General features: G+C 36.2%; 1 protein-coding gene across 1 annotated transcript in view; it reads left to right on the top strand.

The window, feature by feature from the left end:
- Positions 1 to 19,412, top strand: part of FMN2 (formin 2) — a 164,249-nt gene that overhangs the window by 144,327 nt on the left and 510 nt on the right. The window contains exons 17-18 of the mRNA XM_062573654.1: positions 4,038 to 4,187; positions 18,414 to 18,495. Coding sequence (XP_062429638.1) covers positions 4,038 to 4,187; positions 18,414 to 18,495 — 232 coding nt within the window. The remainder of the gene's footprint in view (positions 1 to 4,037; positions 4,188 to 18,413; positions 18,496 to 19,412) is intronic.

The following is a 19,412-nucleotide window of genomic DNA, read 5'->3' as shown; positions in this document are numbered from 1 at the left end:
CTGGCTTCAGAATGAAATGGAAAAAAATAGAGTAATCCATAGCTGCTCTTAAAATATTCCTAATGGATCAGACCTATTAGCTAGAAATGTTTGTTAATGAGCCATTTGCAAAGTGAATGACAATTTTTTTATCATATGATTAAATTTGATTTGGTTGTTGGTGCATCCATTCTTTCCTACCCTCCAAACAGAAAAATCATTTACATGGTTGTAAACAAGGGAGCACACAGAAAAGTCCGGTGATTCATTCATCAAATTTCCATATTTGAGTAAGCAGTAATTTCGGTCATCTTGGCCTGCGGTGATTTTTCTGGATTGCAAGAACAATTGAAACAAGGAAATGACAAGATGAGAAAGGGAAAAAAGGAACTAACCATCTCTTATAATATTTCCTAACTAACTTGTCAAAGATGAAAACTTCTTCCACTGCTTCAGGACGCTTAATGTTATTTAATTGTCCTTTGAGGACAGCATGCAGCATATGAAAACCACTTTGAAATCTGTTTAAAAAATTCTGGCTTTTGCCATGTCAGGATAAGACAGTGGTGTGAACATCACTGCCTCATTTTTAATCAGGCTTGAAAAGTCATGCTGTTCTGAGCAAAGCTACTGACCTCCTTTACCTCTCTTAATCCCTGGAAATAACTCACATGCCCTTCCTTCCCTCTTCCATGACTGCTACCTCTCCTCTAATGCACATTCTTTTCTTTTAAGACATTCACTATGAGTGTGGAAACATAAGAACCCTTTTACTTGAGACTCTCCCAATACTTAATGAACACTAAACAAGCTTTGCAATACATATTTGAGTAATAAATATTTCATTTTGTAGATAGGTGAAATGAGACAGAGAGCTCATCTGAGTTTCCCAAAGTTGTGTGTTGCAGAAATTAATCTGTGTACAGGAATGTGAGCATTCTCTACTGCAGCCGCTTATTTTATTCAAAATATATATGTTCCTGCATTTTTAGTCAGAAACAATATAGATGGTATTTGCAGATGTATCACTTTAGAATCTGTTTAGAAGGATAAACAAAAACATTTGAATGGGCAGCCCCACTGAAATGCACCAGAGAAGGTATTTGCTGCCTGGCAGAAATTTGAAAGCATGATATCTATTCTTAGGGTTATTGTAATGTCATCCAAATTCCTCTTTGTATTTGAAATGTGTGTCCCCTACTGGAGTCAGCTTTGAGATGTGTCTGGTTTGACACATGTAAACACTTCCAAATCAGATATTTAGAGAGCATGGTAATACAAAGGATTTATTCCTGCGCTTGTTTTATTTTTTGATGTATTTGGAGTCACTTTATTTGCTTTGTCTTTTGTGTGAATCATGCCACTTTGTCTTGTAGTACAAAAATGACAGCATCAAATAAATAGCAGGCAGGTTTCCATATGTCTTCTAAATGTGCTCTGAGAGTTTGTTAACTGCTAAAAATGGGGATCTCTCTGACTGTAGAAATTATAATAACTACCTTGACTTTGTTTCATCTGCATGCATAGGAAAAGTACTTGGTTCTTGGAGAGTTGTGCCCCAAAGCCTTAGTGTGTTGCAACTGGTATCCTGTGCTTTCTTAACAGGCATTAGAAAGGTGGGACATATTAGCAATGACAAAGTGCCAGGGAGGTAAACAACCTGGCTGAGCATTTCTCTTCGATCCTTAGAAAAAAGTAAATTATAGCTATTAACCGCAGCTATAGGCATGTGTAAAGTTGTACTGACTGTACAAGGGGTTCTTAGCAAGATTTTCAAACACCAGAGGTAAAATATTGACCATCTCTTTTGCTCCCAAAAGACAGTAGGAATAATCGAAAGATAATGAAAGCTGTTGTGCCTCTAGGAAATGTTAGTGCTGTTTATCAGTTTTTGGAGTGTACTTATGCACAATATGAATTTCACTTTGTCTTGGCTTCCTGTTTTTTGGGATGTTTTCCTGTGAGGGAATTCTAGTTCATTACCTCAAATTTGAAAGCATTACTCAGAATGGCCATTCATTTTCAGATTCTTTTCGTTTTATTGTTATCTGCAGAGTGATTTGGAGAGGATTCTTTATCTGAACTTCTGATCTTTCTATGTTCTGCAAATCACTAATGGCCTACTTTTATTGAGCTTTCTTTAAAAAATTTTATCTTAATAATAATAAGCCTTTGACCTAGCTGATGCCTCCAGGTTTCTCTGCTATCCTGTATTGCTTATGTCCTTTCAAAAATATTGGCAGTTCATTCTGAAAGATCAAAGCAGCTGTCTGTATGTCTTCTCCACTAGCCAGCTCCAGGACTAGAAGTCTAGAGGAAAAGGAAAAAAAAAAAAAAAAAAAATGTTTTCTCCAGTATAAAAACATAGTGGCTAAGAAAAATGGAATTTTTTAGTTTAATCATTGGTATCACTCATATATAAATTTTTTTTCTTAAAAGAAAAATGAAGGACATTCTATGATTAAGCAAGTACTGACTCACAGAACAGACTGCCATTGCTAAAGTGATACATTCCTTTTTCTTTAATCTGTTTTGATCAAGAAGTGATAGGCTATGAGAGCTGAGGAAACAGTATGCTGAGGAGAGATGGCTTTAAGGTATCAATGCAATAGGTTTAAAAGTGAGATTGTTTCTTTGTCATCTATGTTTATGTTGTCTATCTTTGCTGAATAAAATGAAGCTGTTGTGAAGAACATATGGAAATAGTGAATTATAAATTAGGAGAAAAACGAATGCCTAAAATTTGATCTGTACTCGTATGTTACGTTTTTAAGCTGCAAAAATTCTTATTAAGAAATAAGACAATTTATGTATATATGTATTGTCCATGTTGGGTAAAATGATTGGAGTATTGGATTTTGAGGGATAAGGAAAACAATTCTGCAGAGATTTTGTGAGTCTGACCCTTCTGAATGACTGAATCTGTGTATGTTGTTGTGCCCATTAAATACTTTAAATTATGACAACTGTCAAAGCACACTCTCTGTAGTTATAGTAGTCCATGGATAAAGATAAGTCTTTTGTGAATTAAAAGGTATTTCTATCCACTGCACTGGAATTAAATTTATTCTCATTATTAAAGTATTCTAAACAGTGATGTGTGTTTCATAGAAAGTGATGTGTTTCATATAGATCACTAAGTGGTAAGCATCTAGAACAATGAGCTAAGCATCTGGAACTATATTTCAGAAAACAACTCTTCATAGAATATCTCATGACGTAACCAGTTATTGCACTTTAAGCTTCAGATTTGAAGCACTGGTGTTTACAAGCGTGAAGTCAAAAAATAAAATGGAACAGTTAACCAAGCAATTAGTTTTTGAGAGAATTTTACCATAGCTTCCTACATAATTCAGTGTAATGTTTCTGCATATTGTCAAATTTGAAATAAAATAAAAACAATTCACCTTTGGAAATCTGCTAAGTTTAGTTGCAAACACAGTCTCACTCTGTGTTGCAGATATGCTCTAGGCCTTTCAGTGAAAAACTCCATTCCTCCCTTCAGAAATGAATGTCAGATATGGTAGAATCACAATGAATAGCTGTTTTCTAGCACAGTTGTTCCTGGCCCAGTTTTCCATGGCATCATTTTTTGTTTAGTGTATAGCGGGCTTGAGTTTTAACAACTTTTCTGTGTATGCTTCCACATAAGCTGTTTATCCCCTTGTGTGCATGGACTTAACAGAATTTAAAGAACTTTGTTTACAATCTTTATAGGCTTTGACTGTGTATTTTGAAAATTTCTTTAAACACAACAGAAAGTCAGTATATGCGTAAGTGTGTCTGGGTTTACGGAGTGTGCTCATTTTAGCTTTTGAAATGGAAAATAGTTTGGTCAAAAAGCGAACAAATGATAAATGCCAGACCCCAACCTTTACAGAAGCATCATCTTATATTGTGTATCTGTCTGTCTCCAAAGAGCTCAAGCTGCTACGTTTTTATATTCTTACATTTTAGAGCTGCTATCAGGAGTAACTATATGCCATGTCGGTGTAAAGTAAGAAGAAGAAATATTCTGTGGGTACTGAAATGTATGCCACTTTTGTTTTCTTTGACAGCTTTTTGGAAACTGCAGCCTATTTCTGTATGAAACCAAAAATGGGAGAGAAAGAGGTGTCCCCACATTCTTTCTTCAGTATTTGGCATGAATTCAGCTCTGACTTCAAAGAGTTCTGGAAGAAGGAAAACAAACTTATTCTGCAAGAAAGGTACGTTTGTTTGTTTGTTCAAAGGCTTCTCTCAGAATGTTGCTAGGAGCAATCACACAGAAACCAGTCAGCCTCACTTCATTAGCACACAACCTATTGAATGTCTTTTTGATTTTTTTTTTTTTTTAACAGAAACATTTATTTTATGTGGGTTTTCTTCTAGTAGTCATGCTCTTGTGAATGAGACATTAATATCTCTTTGTGCTAAAGCTTTTTCAGGTCTGTTCCGTCAATGATATTTTTGGTAGAGCATGTAACTTGTGTGTCGCTATGAATGCAAGCAAAGGGAGACTTGCTTCAGGTCTGAAAGTTAAGAAAAGATTTTACTGAAAATCTATTTACTGAAAACAAGGCATTAAGACATGACATGTAAATATTTGTCCTATGAGGTTGATAAAAAGAAGGGGGAAGAGGAGGAGAGATCAAAAAGTCAGTTAATCCCGTCTTAAGAAAAGAATCAAACCAAATGTAGCACAAATCGCAGCCTCATGCAAATGTTGCATATATGGCATAAAGAACTAAGATGGTACTTGTAAAATATCAGCCACGCTGTCTGTGCCATATATTAGAAGAGTTATGAAGCTTGCTTTCATTTGCATGCAGCTATTGTGGTCATTCTTTGTATATAGAAATGATGCCAAGATTTAATCAGCTGTTTCATAAATAATAAATGCCATATAAGGACAGATTAAAAAAATACGAACATGAAAATGGTAAACACAGTTATATAATTTTACATCTGTTAGCAACTTGGATGACCTCAGGAGAAGAATAGTGAAGCTACGCCTATGCCTTATCATTAACGAGGCTGAAACTTCAGGTCCCATAAATGATTGATACCAGTCCAGGTTTAGGTAACGTATCAAGAATAGGCCTGTTTTTCAAGAACGCTCAGCTGACGCAATTGTCCCAGACATCAGGATGTTGGAAGTAATTGGTAACTTTGCTTAAGCACCTATATAATCAATAAGTCAAGTGTGTATATCTAATATAAGTGGATACATTTAGGAACGAGTAATCTCACAGTTAAGAAAACTAGGTTCTACTCCTATTGCAAGATTGTGGTGCAAATGGTAACACAGTGGAGCAGCTCTCTGGGGATGTGTTTCACTTTACTATCTGACTTAATTTTAGGTAATTAAGTATCTCTCTTCACAATTGAGCTGACAGTAAAATACTGTCTCATTTCCTAAGCAGGGATTTAGCTGCCAACTTGATACAAGATAATTTCAATTTGTATTTTTGTGCACTTTTTTTAAAAAATGGTATTTAAAAAAACCTGTCTTTTCCTTTCTGAAATACTGAATTTGTTCAGTATTTCCGCTGAAACAACCTCATCTTAAAAGCTTTCATTGCAAAATATTTTTCTTTAAAAGAAATTAACTAAAAAAGCACAAAGCCTCTTCATGCTATTTTTCTTCTACATCTAAAGCTTAAGAGGAGAATGGGATTCCAGTACAATCAGTTAATTCTCTTTCAGTTCACTGTATGAATAGTCTGTATTATGCTATGCATTGAAGCAGCAGAGAGAAAAGTGGCTGTACACTGTCTTCTTCTAGGGCAAAGGTGTCATTAGCCTGAAAGGAACTGAGCATGTTTACCCAGACAATAGCTTTAGAGGCAAGATGAGACAGGGAGGGAGAGACACAGGAACCAGGGAGCCTGTGGTGGGCAAGGAAGCTGGGAGATTCCTGCGAAGTAGCAAGAAGAGCCAAGGTAAAGCTTTGGAGGTGATGGGAAGGAGGAGACACCCTCAGCAGGCCGTAAGGGGCTTTCTAGAATTAGCTGAAATCCAGGAAGTCACTGAAAATCACAGTCACAGACTGAAAATGATCCATCCCAAAAATTGTATGTAGTTTTTTTTTTCTTCCTAGAATTTTAATTTTGACTTGTCTCATCCACTTTAAATCTTCCTCTTTATTGATTTAATTTGTTCAGATGAGGCTTGAGGCTAGGCTTAGAATTTGGAAACCTTTAATCTCCTGGTTTGTACTCACCTCTCAGAAAAGTTTGACACAGTGCCATTTCAGGCCTGGACAACTAAAAGTCTTTTTGTTGCCTTTTAGGAATTAAAATATTTTGACAAAATTAGTAGTAGGAATAAAAATTTTCCAAGGAAAGCAAGAGGTTTTTTTTTTTCCCTAGAAGCAAAGACTCTTCTTTGCTAAAGCAACTGTATTATCAAAGCCTTTCCATGGAAAATATTATGTCTGCCATCATAGTTCAATTTGATACCTAAAATTGTTCTTTAGGCTATTTGCTTGACTTGCCATTTCAAGTGTTCTTTGTGAAAGAAAGGATGCTTTGATGTGAGGCCCTCTTGAGTACTGAGAGAGGACAAAGAATCTTGACAGAAAAATAAGTACTGCAAAAAGGTGTAAGAATGTACAACATGATATTTTTCAAAATCTCAGCCTGTATGGACAGATCCACAGATGATGGACATCTGCTTGTGCCACTGCAATATGGATTATTTGTTCAAGAAACTGGCTTATAATCTATGTTGATGATGTTGCTGAATGAGTGCTTTCTATCTACTTTGTGATGACCTATGTCCGTCAAATTAGTTATTTAATGTTGTATACACCGACACGACTAGTGACTAGATTATATGAAGGTCTCAGCAGCAATATTTGAGGGGTAAAATCCTGACTCCATTGGAGTCACAAAAATATCATTAACCCTAAGGAAGGCTAGAATTTCCTGTTGTGTGTTTTGTCAGCAAAGAGCTGATAATTGTTTCTACGAGCATAAGGTAAGTTATGTTATTCTCTGCTGCTAGAGTTGAAGAGCTGGCTAGTACGTTAATGGTCAAGGCAACTTTCTGTAGGCTTTCACTGGCAGTAAAGTTTCTAAATGACAGATATGGTAAGACTTTAAATATTATCATATGCCACCATTGTCAGAGAATTAATTGCCTGGGTGCTACCTGACGTAGAGTACTTCTATTATGATCATTATTTATAAAAAGTAAACTTCATTCCCTTTTCTTTTTTAATTTGAGCATCTTTCTTTCCCTTTCGTTCCTCTTATCCCTCCATTCCAATATTTGTTTTATAAATGTTTATGCTATGGGCAACGTTTCTAGGGTATTTTATATCCCAGTTTCCATATGGATTGCGTAGGGAAAGGAATTGCTTGTTAATAGTGGCTGTTCCTTATTTAGTCTCTGAAGATATGAGTCACACTGTTTTACAATAATTTACCCAAAGGCTTTTCATAGATGGTATTTCCTAAGGTAGTATTACTTTTTGTTACCGATACATTAAAAGTGTGTGTGTTTTACAGAAAGCAGTCAGCCAACTTTTATTTTAAACACTTTTCAGTCAGCATTTCAACTTGTTTATTGGTCTGCCTGGCATTTATATGCACAAGATAAACACTGAACTGTCAGACTTTGTATTTTTTTACAAGAAGATGAGGGAAAAAAAGTGAAGAAAAATGATGCAAGGTTAAAAACAAATTAATTTTTCTCAAGTTTTCTACTGCTTTTGCTCAGTTCTGTCAGATGAAATAAAGCAGAAGTGGAAAATACCAGCTGTAGAGAAAATTATGCATGATAAACTGTTAAATACAGTAGCAATAAAAAGAAAAATGCACCTGAAAATTACACTGAAAGCATAGTTCTGCCAAAAGGTCTATTACAGTCATCTTAACAGTGCTATTATTTGTGGTTACACTGTAGTCAAGACTAAGTGGAGCATTCTGATCAAAATTGTTACCTGGGTTATTTGTAATGTTCTCAGAAATGTTCTGTTTAGGTTGAAATTTCTCATGCTATGTCTAACCTAAAGATGTATCTTCTTAAGTGTAAATCTTCAAAGTGATATAACTTCTTGATTAAGCAATTAATTAAAAAATAATAACCTAAACAGGGCATATTTGAGGTTTTCAGAGGCATCCTTTTTTTTTCTTTTTTTTTTTTTAACTATTGTTCCTCCACTGTATATTTTTATGTCATTAGTAGGCTATGCATTGTATTCATACTTCGAAAACTCTGGAAAGATACCTGCAGGTAAAAGTTGCCCTTTATATGTGATCATCAAGAAAGCCAGAAAAGTTGACATTATCTTCCCTGATTCCCTTTCAATGTTGTTTGAAAGAAGAATTATAATTTTGATCCTTGCAAGTGTCTTGTTCTGCTGCCTCATTACATAATTTAATTCAGTTGCTGCATGCCCTGAAACAGAAATTGCCCTCTGAATACATATTGTCAGATCATGCACAACTGCAATGACAGCTATGCAAAAGTTTTACCTTTTCAGGATAACTTTTATCTTAAAAGATCACACTAGCAATCTTCAAATGCATCTTTTTTCCTCCTGTAGAGAGAGCAAGTGTCTCATGCAAACTGACATACAAATACATTAACTCTTTCCCCATAAATCACTGGCTTTGTTCCCCCTCACCCCTTTTATTTTCTAGTTTGTTTGTATCTTTAAGGTAAAGTGTTCAACATTAAATGCATTAGTCCAATATAGCACTTCTTTGAGAGCAAAGAGTATTTTCACTCTCTCACTGTCCAGTGAGGACTACAGAACAGTTGTCCAGAGCACTACTGCTTTCCTAGGAGCCAGGAAAAGATAGCCTGTCCTGGGAACTGAAGAAATCAAAGAACTGGTGAAGCAATACTCAATAAACCCCTGCAGAGGGAAATCTTGAAAAGTTATGACAAATTAAAAAAAAATGGGAGAAGTTGAGCAGCTACTCTGTATGGCAGTCAAATATGGAGTTTGCAAATTCATGGTAGCTAGAATGCAGAAGATCTCGTATTGAAGTGGGTAGCAAATATCCATCTTTAGGACTCACTTAAGCAGTCTATTACTTCATCTTTTCTTAAATGATGTGAAATACACTCTGGCTTACTACAGTAAGAAGTCAACCTTTTTAGAACTTATCTTTAAATTTTAAAGAAGAGAGAACAAGGAAAAGCTCCATTTTTGTCAAAGGTGGTTATCATTAGACCTTAGGCACAGATTCAGATCTTGTTAGAAACAGGTCAGTAAGCAGGGACAAGCATTCTTGCAGGGCCACAATTCAATCTTCCCTTTCTCTGGATGCAAGAGAGATATTGGCACTCATTTGTCTGCTACTGTGGGTGTTTCAGTTCTTCAGGTTACATTTGCTGTTCCAGACAGCCTGTGCAACCTTGCAAAAAGTTAACTAAATAAGGGAAATAAAGTTGTATTTCTGTGTGGGAAGGAAAAAAGCAAGAGGAGAGGGAAAGATAGATACTTTCTAATTGTGTGCATAAGATAAAGATTGCTCATAGGCTTAGTCTGGCTCTTGCATTTATGGAAAGGCATGTCACTGAACAGAAAATAACTGAGTCAGTGATGCCAGCAGAGGAGAGTTCATAAGCAGAATCAACATTATGGTAAAGTTCTGTAAGTCTCTGATATCTTGCATCACACTAAGTTTACGAATTTCTTTTGGCTGGCTTTATTCAACCTTTCAACTCCCACGATAAATCTTTGACACATTTTAAAAAAAATCTATAAGCTCAAAAAATATACTCATCTCTCAAATGTAGAAGTTGCCCATTCCCGTAAGAATAGCAGTTAAGCTGGCACCTGGTGTGTCACACTGTGTATATCTAGATGAAAGGGAGATTCCTGGCCAGCATGTCTCCACAGCTCATTGATCTCGCTCTGCAGAAAGACTGGTATGTCTCCCTACAGACTCCTCGGCAGGATGATTTAAAACTTGCTGTTGAGCAATTTAAAGTCTGGCATTGGATATTTGTACGTTGCACAGTGAGGAGCATATTGGTAAGCTGCCACTTCTGCTTGCAGAGGAGGGCATTAAATCCCATAGCACGAGCAATGTCCTCACAGAGTAATTTAAGGGATATTTTGTTAACGCTTATAATAGGAACCAGTGAGTCAGACTTGAGAGTGAGAAATCTGGGGATATGGGAATATGCACTTGCAGAGGAATGCCGAGATGGAAAAAAAGAAGAGAAAGATGTATATGGAATGGCAGCATGTGAGGAAAATGATAAAAATATGGAATATGTTTAGTGGGGTCACATTTCCAAATGATTGTGAAACTGCTTGTGTGCTATTGTAATGTTGACCAAAATCTCCTAGCATTATGTTAAGAAGTACTCACTTATTATGGTAGATGCATTTTCTTATGCAGGTACATGAAGCTCACTGCTCTCTAATAATTTGAGTTTGATACTGCTAGGTTTCATTTTATGATACGTAGGTATAACGACAACATTTCAAAACAATGCAGCTTTTGTTACTTAGCATCTTTTAAATATTCAGTTCAAAGTTTGTGATGGTATTTCAAAAATTTAACTTGGAGAAAATAGCTTTCTGATCAGAAAATATTGGGTTACATTACAAACATAGAAAAAAATACTTGCAGCGAAGATTCAGAAGCAAAGAACGGTCCTTTGAGGCAATGTCTCACAAAGAGACAATTTGCTGTCCAGCTGAGAGAGAAGTTGCTCATTATTTCAGTACTTTTGTTCTTTCCTTGTGCACTTTCTGCAATTAGTGCTTTTTGTCAATGAAAATACCAGGGGTTTTTGGTAAAGAGAGGAGAGCAATGATTTTCATTCTTAGCATTGCTCTTCAGGGATAAGTTTGTGAAAAATAAAAATGTTTGGAGGTATTGTTCAGGTTGGAGGTATAGGTTCAGTCTAGATCTCAGCTTGAAATTATTTTTTAATACCTTAGTTTAACTTTGTTTAAATAATACTGTGTTTTCTAAGAAAGGAACAAGTACTTCCATACAGAAACGTAAGGCAACTAGTACGCATGACTTCTAATCAGAAACACAGTGAAGGATCTAGTACAAAAATTCCAATCTAATCTCTCCTGACTTTTGTGACTTACACAAGGCCAGATTCCAGAATGGCCCCAAATAAACAATCAAAGGACTCTTCAGCAGTGTCTTCTTTATTAACCTATTGATGGTATGGTATCATTCAGGTATGTTAAATTGCATCTTAACATGTGTGTTGTGCATAACAGGAGATAGATACGAATCAAAATTTCACAATGAAATTTGCCTTCTGTTTTTATGGCTATTACACTTTATAATAATATGGTGTTGTACTTTCTTTACTTGTGAAATGTTTTCATTCCAAGTCAAAGAAGCATTTGAGATACAATACTGTATTATAATATTTTGAACAGCATTTGTCATTAAACTGTTCATGTCCAAATCTTGAAACTCTCATGACTTAAAATCTACTGTCATTCAGCCTGATCCAGAAGTGTATGGCACTGTGAATGTTTTATGGCATGAGTACAGAGGATAGTCTAATGTCAGGAGTTCTTACATTTTGAGAAGAGGCTTGCTGTATCTTCAGTCAGTCTGAGGTCAGAGCATGGCTATAAATGGGCATCTTCTGACACCTGATGCCACAAACCTGGGGTCCTTGTATATTCCTGCCTCCTGTCCTGGGTACTTCTATTTCTGTGACTCTCCAGCTGACTTCTGCTGACTTTGCTTCTTTTCTTTCCAGTGTTCTCCTCTACTCATTCAGTTCTCTTGTTCTGCCAGTATTGTAGCTGCTATCTGTCCACAGTATGTCTTTGTATCCTCTGTAAGATAGTCTCCTTCTATGCTTAGTCTGTTCACTAAGACTTTTCTCATTCTTTTTTTACAAATTACACTTTTTCCTCCTTTATCCCCTTTACTCCTTCAAAATGTTTCAGAGCACATATAGTTTCACGTTTCCATTTGCTCCTGAGTTTTCTTTCTTTTGCTTGTTCATTATGTTACCAGTTTTACCTCACCTCAAATCTTGTTCCTTTCCCTTATCATTTCCTGTTGAATTTCCTAGCCAAATAGCCTAGAAGGCAGCCAGCTTCTTTGAGAGCAATCTGGCTTCTGTCCCAAGAAAAACAATGGAAGGTGATGACTATCTTTTCTTAGGGCAACTTCAATTTTCATATGCAAAGTTTGTAGGATAATGATTGCCATCTTGCCAGAAGGTAATGATGTGTAGTCCAAAATACTGGCCACCTTGACAAGAATAAAATTTATGAATGTGATGACAGAAGTCAGGAAATACGTGTTTAAGTGGACACAGGCATATGCATTTTATTAGAATCATAGCCACTCTTAACTGTTTAATTTTTCATGTCATTACTTTTCCAAGGTGAAATTTTCTTTAATGCTAAAGCTATTATGTTAAAATATGTATTTTAATACAACATCTTTTTTTGTGTTTTTATGCATACTGTATCTCTATGCAGGTGAGAGCAGAATCTCTAGACTATCAAAACTATTATTGCAAGATAGAACTGAGAAACTGGATATTTTTTTCCATAGAGAAATTATGAGAGAGAGATTTTAACACATTCCACATTCTTTTCTTCCTAATCAAGCCAGATTTCAAAGACTTCAGTTCTGCAGACTGATAATTCTGAATTGAAATTATTTCAGAATATTTTGAAGTGTATTGTGGATTGGAGAGACACTCTGAAAATTGGAAGGTCTCATTTTCATTTCAGTTGGTTTCAATTTCACTTGGCCTGGAAGCCTCATTTTTAGGTCAGTTTGACATGATGGACACTGAAGAAAATTTAAAATGTATTCTGTGAAGTCAGTTCTACACTGTTGACAACAGGATCACATTCATGGTCCTGTTACAGGTTAGTGTCTGTGTTAAGTGGCCAGATTCAAACATTTTAGTCGATTTGTCCTTGGTTCTCTGAGCCAAAGTACAATTAATCTCTGTGTCTTTCAGCCAGGCATTGTCTGCTTCATGGTCCTTAAAGGAACCATGCAAGAAGCTGGCAGTGATGTCAAGGTAGTCTAATACATAATCTCTCTGTTGGTAGGCAGAGGTTAGGTTTCATCAGTCAGTTTGATGGGACCAGGCACATTACAATGTGCTTCTTATCTGTATAAAGTCTTTGCAGTCAGATACTGAATCATATCTATGTCATCACTTCGAGCCTGTTGGTGTGAAAGTAAAAACTCTATATTTTTTGTTCTACTTTTTTTGGAACTGTATTTTTCCTTTACAGTTACTCTGTTTTTTCACTAAAGAAACTTCGTAGCAAAAATCATTTCAATATTTTAATAACTAGGTCAAAAAAATAAAACTTAAACCCATTACTCTGGAACAGTTTTCCAAGAAACAATTTTAAAATTTTCTGCTCTTGAGGTCATAGGAACATTTGGCATTGGGTATTTTTGCTGAGAATTGTTTGGTTTTATATTTCAAGGTACTATTATTATTATAAACAAGTTATTTCCAGCCCAACCAACTTACTTAAATAAAAAAGGTGGTGTTGCATGCTAAAATATTTTATCTGATGATAAGTATTGGTCTCAGCTTTGGTTTATGTTACAAAACACAGAATATATGCAGAAAAATTTCTTCAAGTTTCATGAACTGCACTGTCAGAGTATAGAAGTAATGTCTCTGAATTTATTGTGGAAGTTTCTGTGAGCAGCCGTAACTATCTACAGCATATAACATTCCAGCCTTCTCACTGTGCTTACATTTGTCATGTCGTAGTGCTCTCTAGTGAAGTGTAAGGCTACCAAGCCTAGATGGAGCCAGTAGGAAATGAATCTGTCTGCCACAGATACTTCAGACAACATTATTAATGTTTAGTGGCAGGAAAGTGGCCACCCTTCTCATTGGACTGAATGATGAGAGAAATTCTGTAAGTCTTGATAAGGCTGTGGCCAGGCTGGCTTTTGGTCTAGAAGGTGGATAAGGCTACTCTGTCTTTGGGCTTGTAGGGATGTCGGGTTTCTTTTTCCTGTGGGCATGCCAAAGTGTAACTCTTATTCATCTTGCAGACTTTTTAAACTTAATCATAGTGAACACTGTATACGTTTGTCTCAAAATACATAGGAGGTAAAAAGAAGTGAAAGCACTGGAGAAAAGTGTTTTTATTATGATGGAAATAAGAAACTACTTCCTTTGTTTAGGGTAACACTTATTAGACTCTCTGAATCTCTCTGAAGTGGCAGCATTTGAAACTAATTCTTAGGCTCTGAGAGTGCTTAGCTGTTTATGGACTTGTGGGTTTTTTACCTGAGCTAGGCTTTGCACACTGTTGTACGTTTCTTAAATGTTTTCTTATCACCGAGGCTGCTTGGTACGATACCCTTTCTGCAGTAATAAAAGCCACTTTACCTAAGTTTAATTAATATTTAAGGGCATGTATTTGTCCAGATTCAAGTTAGGAACTTTCTTATTTGGTATTTATAGAATCTGCCCTGGGCCTGATGCCAGATCCACTGCTCTGAATGCCTCTGCTCTTCAGATTACTGTAGTGAGAGTTAAGCAACTCTGTGGTTGATTAGGTGGAGAAGAGTTTGGTTTTTTGTTTTTGGGAGGGTGCTGTGATTATGTCCTGATTAAGACAAAAGCAAGAAATTACTTGGGTAAAGAAGTAACAGGCAAAAGTTATTAAAAATAATACAGCTAATGTTACCTTTCCTATCAACTGATATGCTCTGTTCTGAGTCAAAATTAACATGGGGTGGGACAGGAGTAGATAGCAAATGAACCGAAGTAAGTTATCTGAAAGAAAGTGAGTTTGAGAAGCAGTTGAAATGTAGGAAGTAAGAGCATCAATCTAGCAAAGGAGCTTAGCGCACTGTAAGCTTGTGAATAATTCCCATCATGCTTACTAAGTTAAGCGTATCACCCAGCTTCTTCAAGAGGACCTGGTAGGTCCTCTTTCACCTACCCCATGCTTACCTGCTCTCGGATCATGCCTTGAGCTGCTGTTCCAGGTCTGAGTATTGCACTTGAAAGTAATGACTAGTAGTTATAGAGGCTGTTTGGTCCCTTTATAACAGAAAGTATTAATTGCATAGAAGTAAATAGTTTAAGTAAAAACAGATCTTCAAAACAATAAATCAGTCTATACACACACCTGCCTTTGCCCAACGGTCGTAATTCTCTGTAACTGGGGAACGCCCACCTTCTTCATACTCTTTTTCCATAGCCTCCCTTAGTGGCAGCTGATCTTTCCACAAGGGCCCTGACAGCTGAATGCCCACTCCTTTCCTGGGAATGTCTTTTTAACTGTTTAATGCTCTTTTGTGCTCCTTGCTGCCTGCACTGGCAGAAGAGCAGTGTCACTTTGGCCTGGAGCCTAGAAGTATGCCATTGTGTGCAACTGCTTCCCCATTTGTGACTGCAGGGAGGCTCGCAGATTAGAGCTGTTGTGTTGTTTTCCTCAGATATCCCTTTCCCTCCCCCCAGTATTGAATTAGATGCATGAATCTATTCACGGCACTCGGACCACTTGAATAGTTAACCCAGTCTCCCTGACGTGACCACGAGTTTTCATATAACTTTTACATCTTTTTGGTCTTAGGTTATTACCTTGTGTCTCTACACCTATCACAGTCCCACTGAAGTGAGTAGGAAGTAGTGCAGGAAAAGCATGAGCAAGAGGAAGAGGCACGTCAATTTGCCAGGGTGAGAAATATGACTTGAGCCAGACAGGATCTGACAGAAGCAAGGTATCTTTGCCTATCTCATTAGGATATACAAAACACAAGTTTCGACTGCAGTTTAAGCAGCACGGAAGTTCTGACTCTTCCCCTCACTGAATGGCATCAATAGCATTTTATCGCTTCAAGCCAAGGCAGCCTTTCCCCATGTAGTGATTTCTCTGACTGAAGCAGAGAGTTTAAAATATTACACTGACAGTGCTACTTAACAGGAACTGTATTTTCGAAAATAACCCTTATCACTGTATTATCAAATGATCCATTCTGTGTAAGGATTTTTGTTTTGAATTAACAAGAAACTGTGCTGTCCTATGACCTACTCTGTTAGTCAAGCAGTGGGCAATCCGTCCTTGAAGGGGGATATTTCGATGGGACAAAGAGTAGAACTACATATTCCTTGACATTTCCTAAGAATAACATCTGGATCTGTGTGAAGTGGTTTAGAAAATATTTTTGTATGTTACATATGCAGCCATTTGCATGATGAGTAGTCTGAATACCTGCATATATTAAATTGCTTCTAAAAAAAACACTCATCTTGCTAACTTCTCTAGTACTTGTACAGTCCCCAAGATTTGATGCTAATTTACTCCCAAGTAACATTTCATTCTCTAATTTAAATTATGTCTACCAATGATGGCAGCCAGCTATAGTCATATATTAAAAAGAGGAAATGATATTATGGATATACTATTTTACAACTGTCTTTTTGAGAGTTGCTTTTGATGGAATTGGAATGTGTTTGACTGTTCAGAAAACATCATGGGAAGATCAATGTCACAGATATTTTTCTTCCTTCAGATATAAGTAGAAGTTAAGCAGAAGAAAAGGTGGCATTTAAGGAAAAATAAAATGACTTGGAATTTTACTGTATTCTGTACCATTCCCAGAAGCGTCTGTCTCAGAAGCTACCACAGCATTTTGGCTATCACTTTTACTGAATCTATTTACATACATTTTTATAGGTGAATTACTTGGCTGTTTGACATTTTTGTTCTCTGTTGTGCTGCAGCAATCTGTCTGATCTGCAGATCAGACAAAAAGCATTACAGCTTAAAAGTAACAGATTTCAAAGCACTTTATTTCCCCACCTGTGCAAGTAAAGGTGTTCCTATATTAATAAAATACAAGGCTATCAAATTAAGATTGCAGGTTATTGGAAGTGCTGGAAAAGAACTACAGTTTAAATTAATTTTCAGAAGTATAAATTTGAAACATGAAAAGAACGAGGTGTGTCTGGCGAAGCTGGATAACAGAGATGAATGTGAAGGCAGTTTTTCTAATGTGCTTAGCAGACCCAGCTGGAGTCATACTATCAAAAATCTGGCCCTTACCACACACAAAAGAATTATTTTAAAATATTAGTAACACAGAGTCTGATTCTCCCATAGTCCTGTGTAGCCTCAGTGAAATAGCAGACATGCAAGTGGTCTGGAGATAAACCACAAAGAAACAGCCAAAGATATATCATTTCTTCAATATCAATTTACTACTTTTTTTTTACTGCTGGATAACGATGAAAGGGCAAAGTAAGCACCATCCAAAGTCTATTGTTGGCAAGTGTGTGCAATATAGCCAATACAGGATGTACATTTTTATTTTCCTTTCTTATTTATAACTGATACTGTCATCCCTCATCAAAAAAACTAGCACATCTCACGCTACTTAATGCCATCTTGTATAAAAGGTTTATATAAACCTTTGAAGCTCAGAGATTTAATAACTTAAATCTGTAATATCAGTGTTTCAGTAACCATGCGTGTTTAAAGTTGATTTACAGAATAAGTAAACACAGTAAAAAAAAAATATTTCACAGTGTTCAGTGTACACTGAACTCACTAGACTGATTCTGATAGTCCCAGTCTGAGTACATTTCTCTACCTTTTGGGGTTTGTTCCCTATCTTGATGTCAAAGAAGAGATTAATCTCATCAAAAATGTGTCATTTGGGATCCTTTCATAAGGCCCTAATTTAGTACCATTTACCAAGTCAGGAAACCCTATTAAGAGACACCATTAGTTTTGGGACCTGATCTTCTCTTTACACTCAAGCAGCCCAAGTGTGTTTATCTCCAGAGAGCACTGCAAGCCTTGCTGCTTACCCTTGCTTTTGGAAAGAAAGGGATGTGTACAGTAACATGCACCACCTTGGTTGCAAATGTCATATTCTTTAAAAATGATTCTGGATTTTTTAAAGCCTCATCTATTAAATATTTTAATTTAGAGAATGGAGACTAGCAATTTAGGGTAACTTGTTTTGCAGTTTTAAATGCAAACAGATTTGGGTGAAAGGCAGAAGAGTTTGCTGAGATTCTTTCTTAAACCTACAGTTGAAGTACTGAGGGCAGGATTGGTTAAAGATTTTTTTTTTTTTAAAAAAAGAAAAAAAAAAAAAAAGAAAGAAAAGTTGTAACAAGAAAGGGAGTTTTCTTAGCAGGGTTTGGCTGAATGTTCAGAAGGCTAGTCTTTGTGTCAGCCAGTGTATTTTAAATCCGGATATATTTGAATTTTCAACCACAACGCTGATTACTTTTGGTAATTAGAACTGATTAAACCATTGCTTATGTCTGCCCTTGTAAGTGCCACAGTCTGATGGTATGGCAATGATAGCTACATTAGTATAAATGCTATTTCATGGAGTATGCTAATAAACATATGGGGAATTAAATTACCCACTTGTGTCCTCGAGCCTAAATTTGTAAGTTATGTACTCCACTGTCTTTGGTTTTAGTCTAGGGGAATATTTATAAATTATGTCTCTTTTCAGAGTTAAAGAAGCAGAGGAAGTCTGCAGGCAGAAAAAGGGGAAATCACTTTACAATATAAGACCAAAACATGACTCTGGAATTGTAAGTAAAAAATACAGCTATGCATCTATTCCCATCAGTCTTTCTACATTTTGCTCTTTGCATTTCGTAGGTATGTTATTCTCGATGCACTCATTTTAAAAAATATTTTTGACATTTTCATGAAAGGTGTTAGATTAAAACTCAGTTGCTGCTTGTGAATGTTACTGCACAAAACAGATGTGCACAAACAAGAGAAGCATGTTCTGCCTTGTACATCTGTTGTATGAAATTTTAGCATGGGATACATCTAAAAGGAAGAAAGGTTATTCCGGACTTACTCAGTCTGTAATTATTTTGTTTTCTAAAAGCTGCAAAATGTAATGGAAGGTGAATGATAGGGACACTCAGTTTGGGCCACTGTGTCAAAAAACAGTTCTTTCTGTTCCACTGATCTGGATTTCTTTGGAATTGCAGTCATAGGAAGAGACAATACTATCCTCTGATTTTTCTCCTGAAACCAGATAAATGTGTTTAATGGTAGTAGAGGACTAATTCCTATCATTTCAATGAAAATACTCCAATATGATTGCCTAAACATTGGTAAGATCATGATGTGTTTTTCAATGGATGAATTTTCCTCTAGTGGAAGATGAACCTGGCACGTCACATTACAATTATATCTGTAGCAGCTGACTATGAATTATATTGCTAGAATCTGAAAATAGATTATTTTTTTCGTGTTCCTTTCCTCCCAGAGGCGTGATTGAATTCTTTTGTGCTTTATATTCATTGCTGTGTTACTCTGACATATCCTTGAAATGAAGCAGTCACTTACTATAATTCAAATTAACTAGTATAATTTGACAGAAGGAAAGAGAGAGAATTGTTTTTGTTGTTTCTTACTCTGAGTGTTTAGGGAGAAGTGGTTATAGTCAGTGCCACAGGAAATGTAAGTGGAGTAACAACTTGGTTAGGAA

Source organism: Rhea pennata, chromosome 3 (genome assembly GCF_028389875.1).
Source record: "Rhea pennata isolate bPtePen1 chromosome 3, bPtePen1.pri, whole genome shotgun sequence".
NCBI lineage: Eukaryota > Metazoa > Chordata > Aves > Rheiformes > Rheidae > Rhea > Rhea pennata.
Note: the sequence above shows the minus strand (reverse complement) of the source record. Positions and strands in the feature narration are given on the sequence as shown.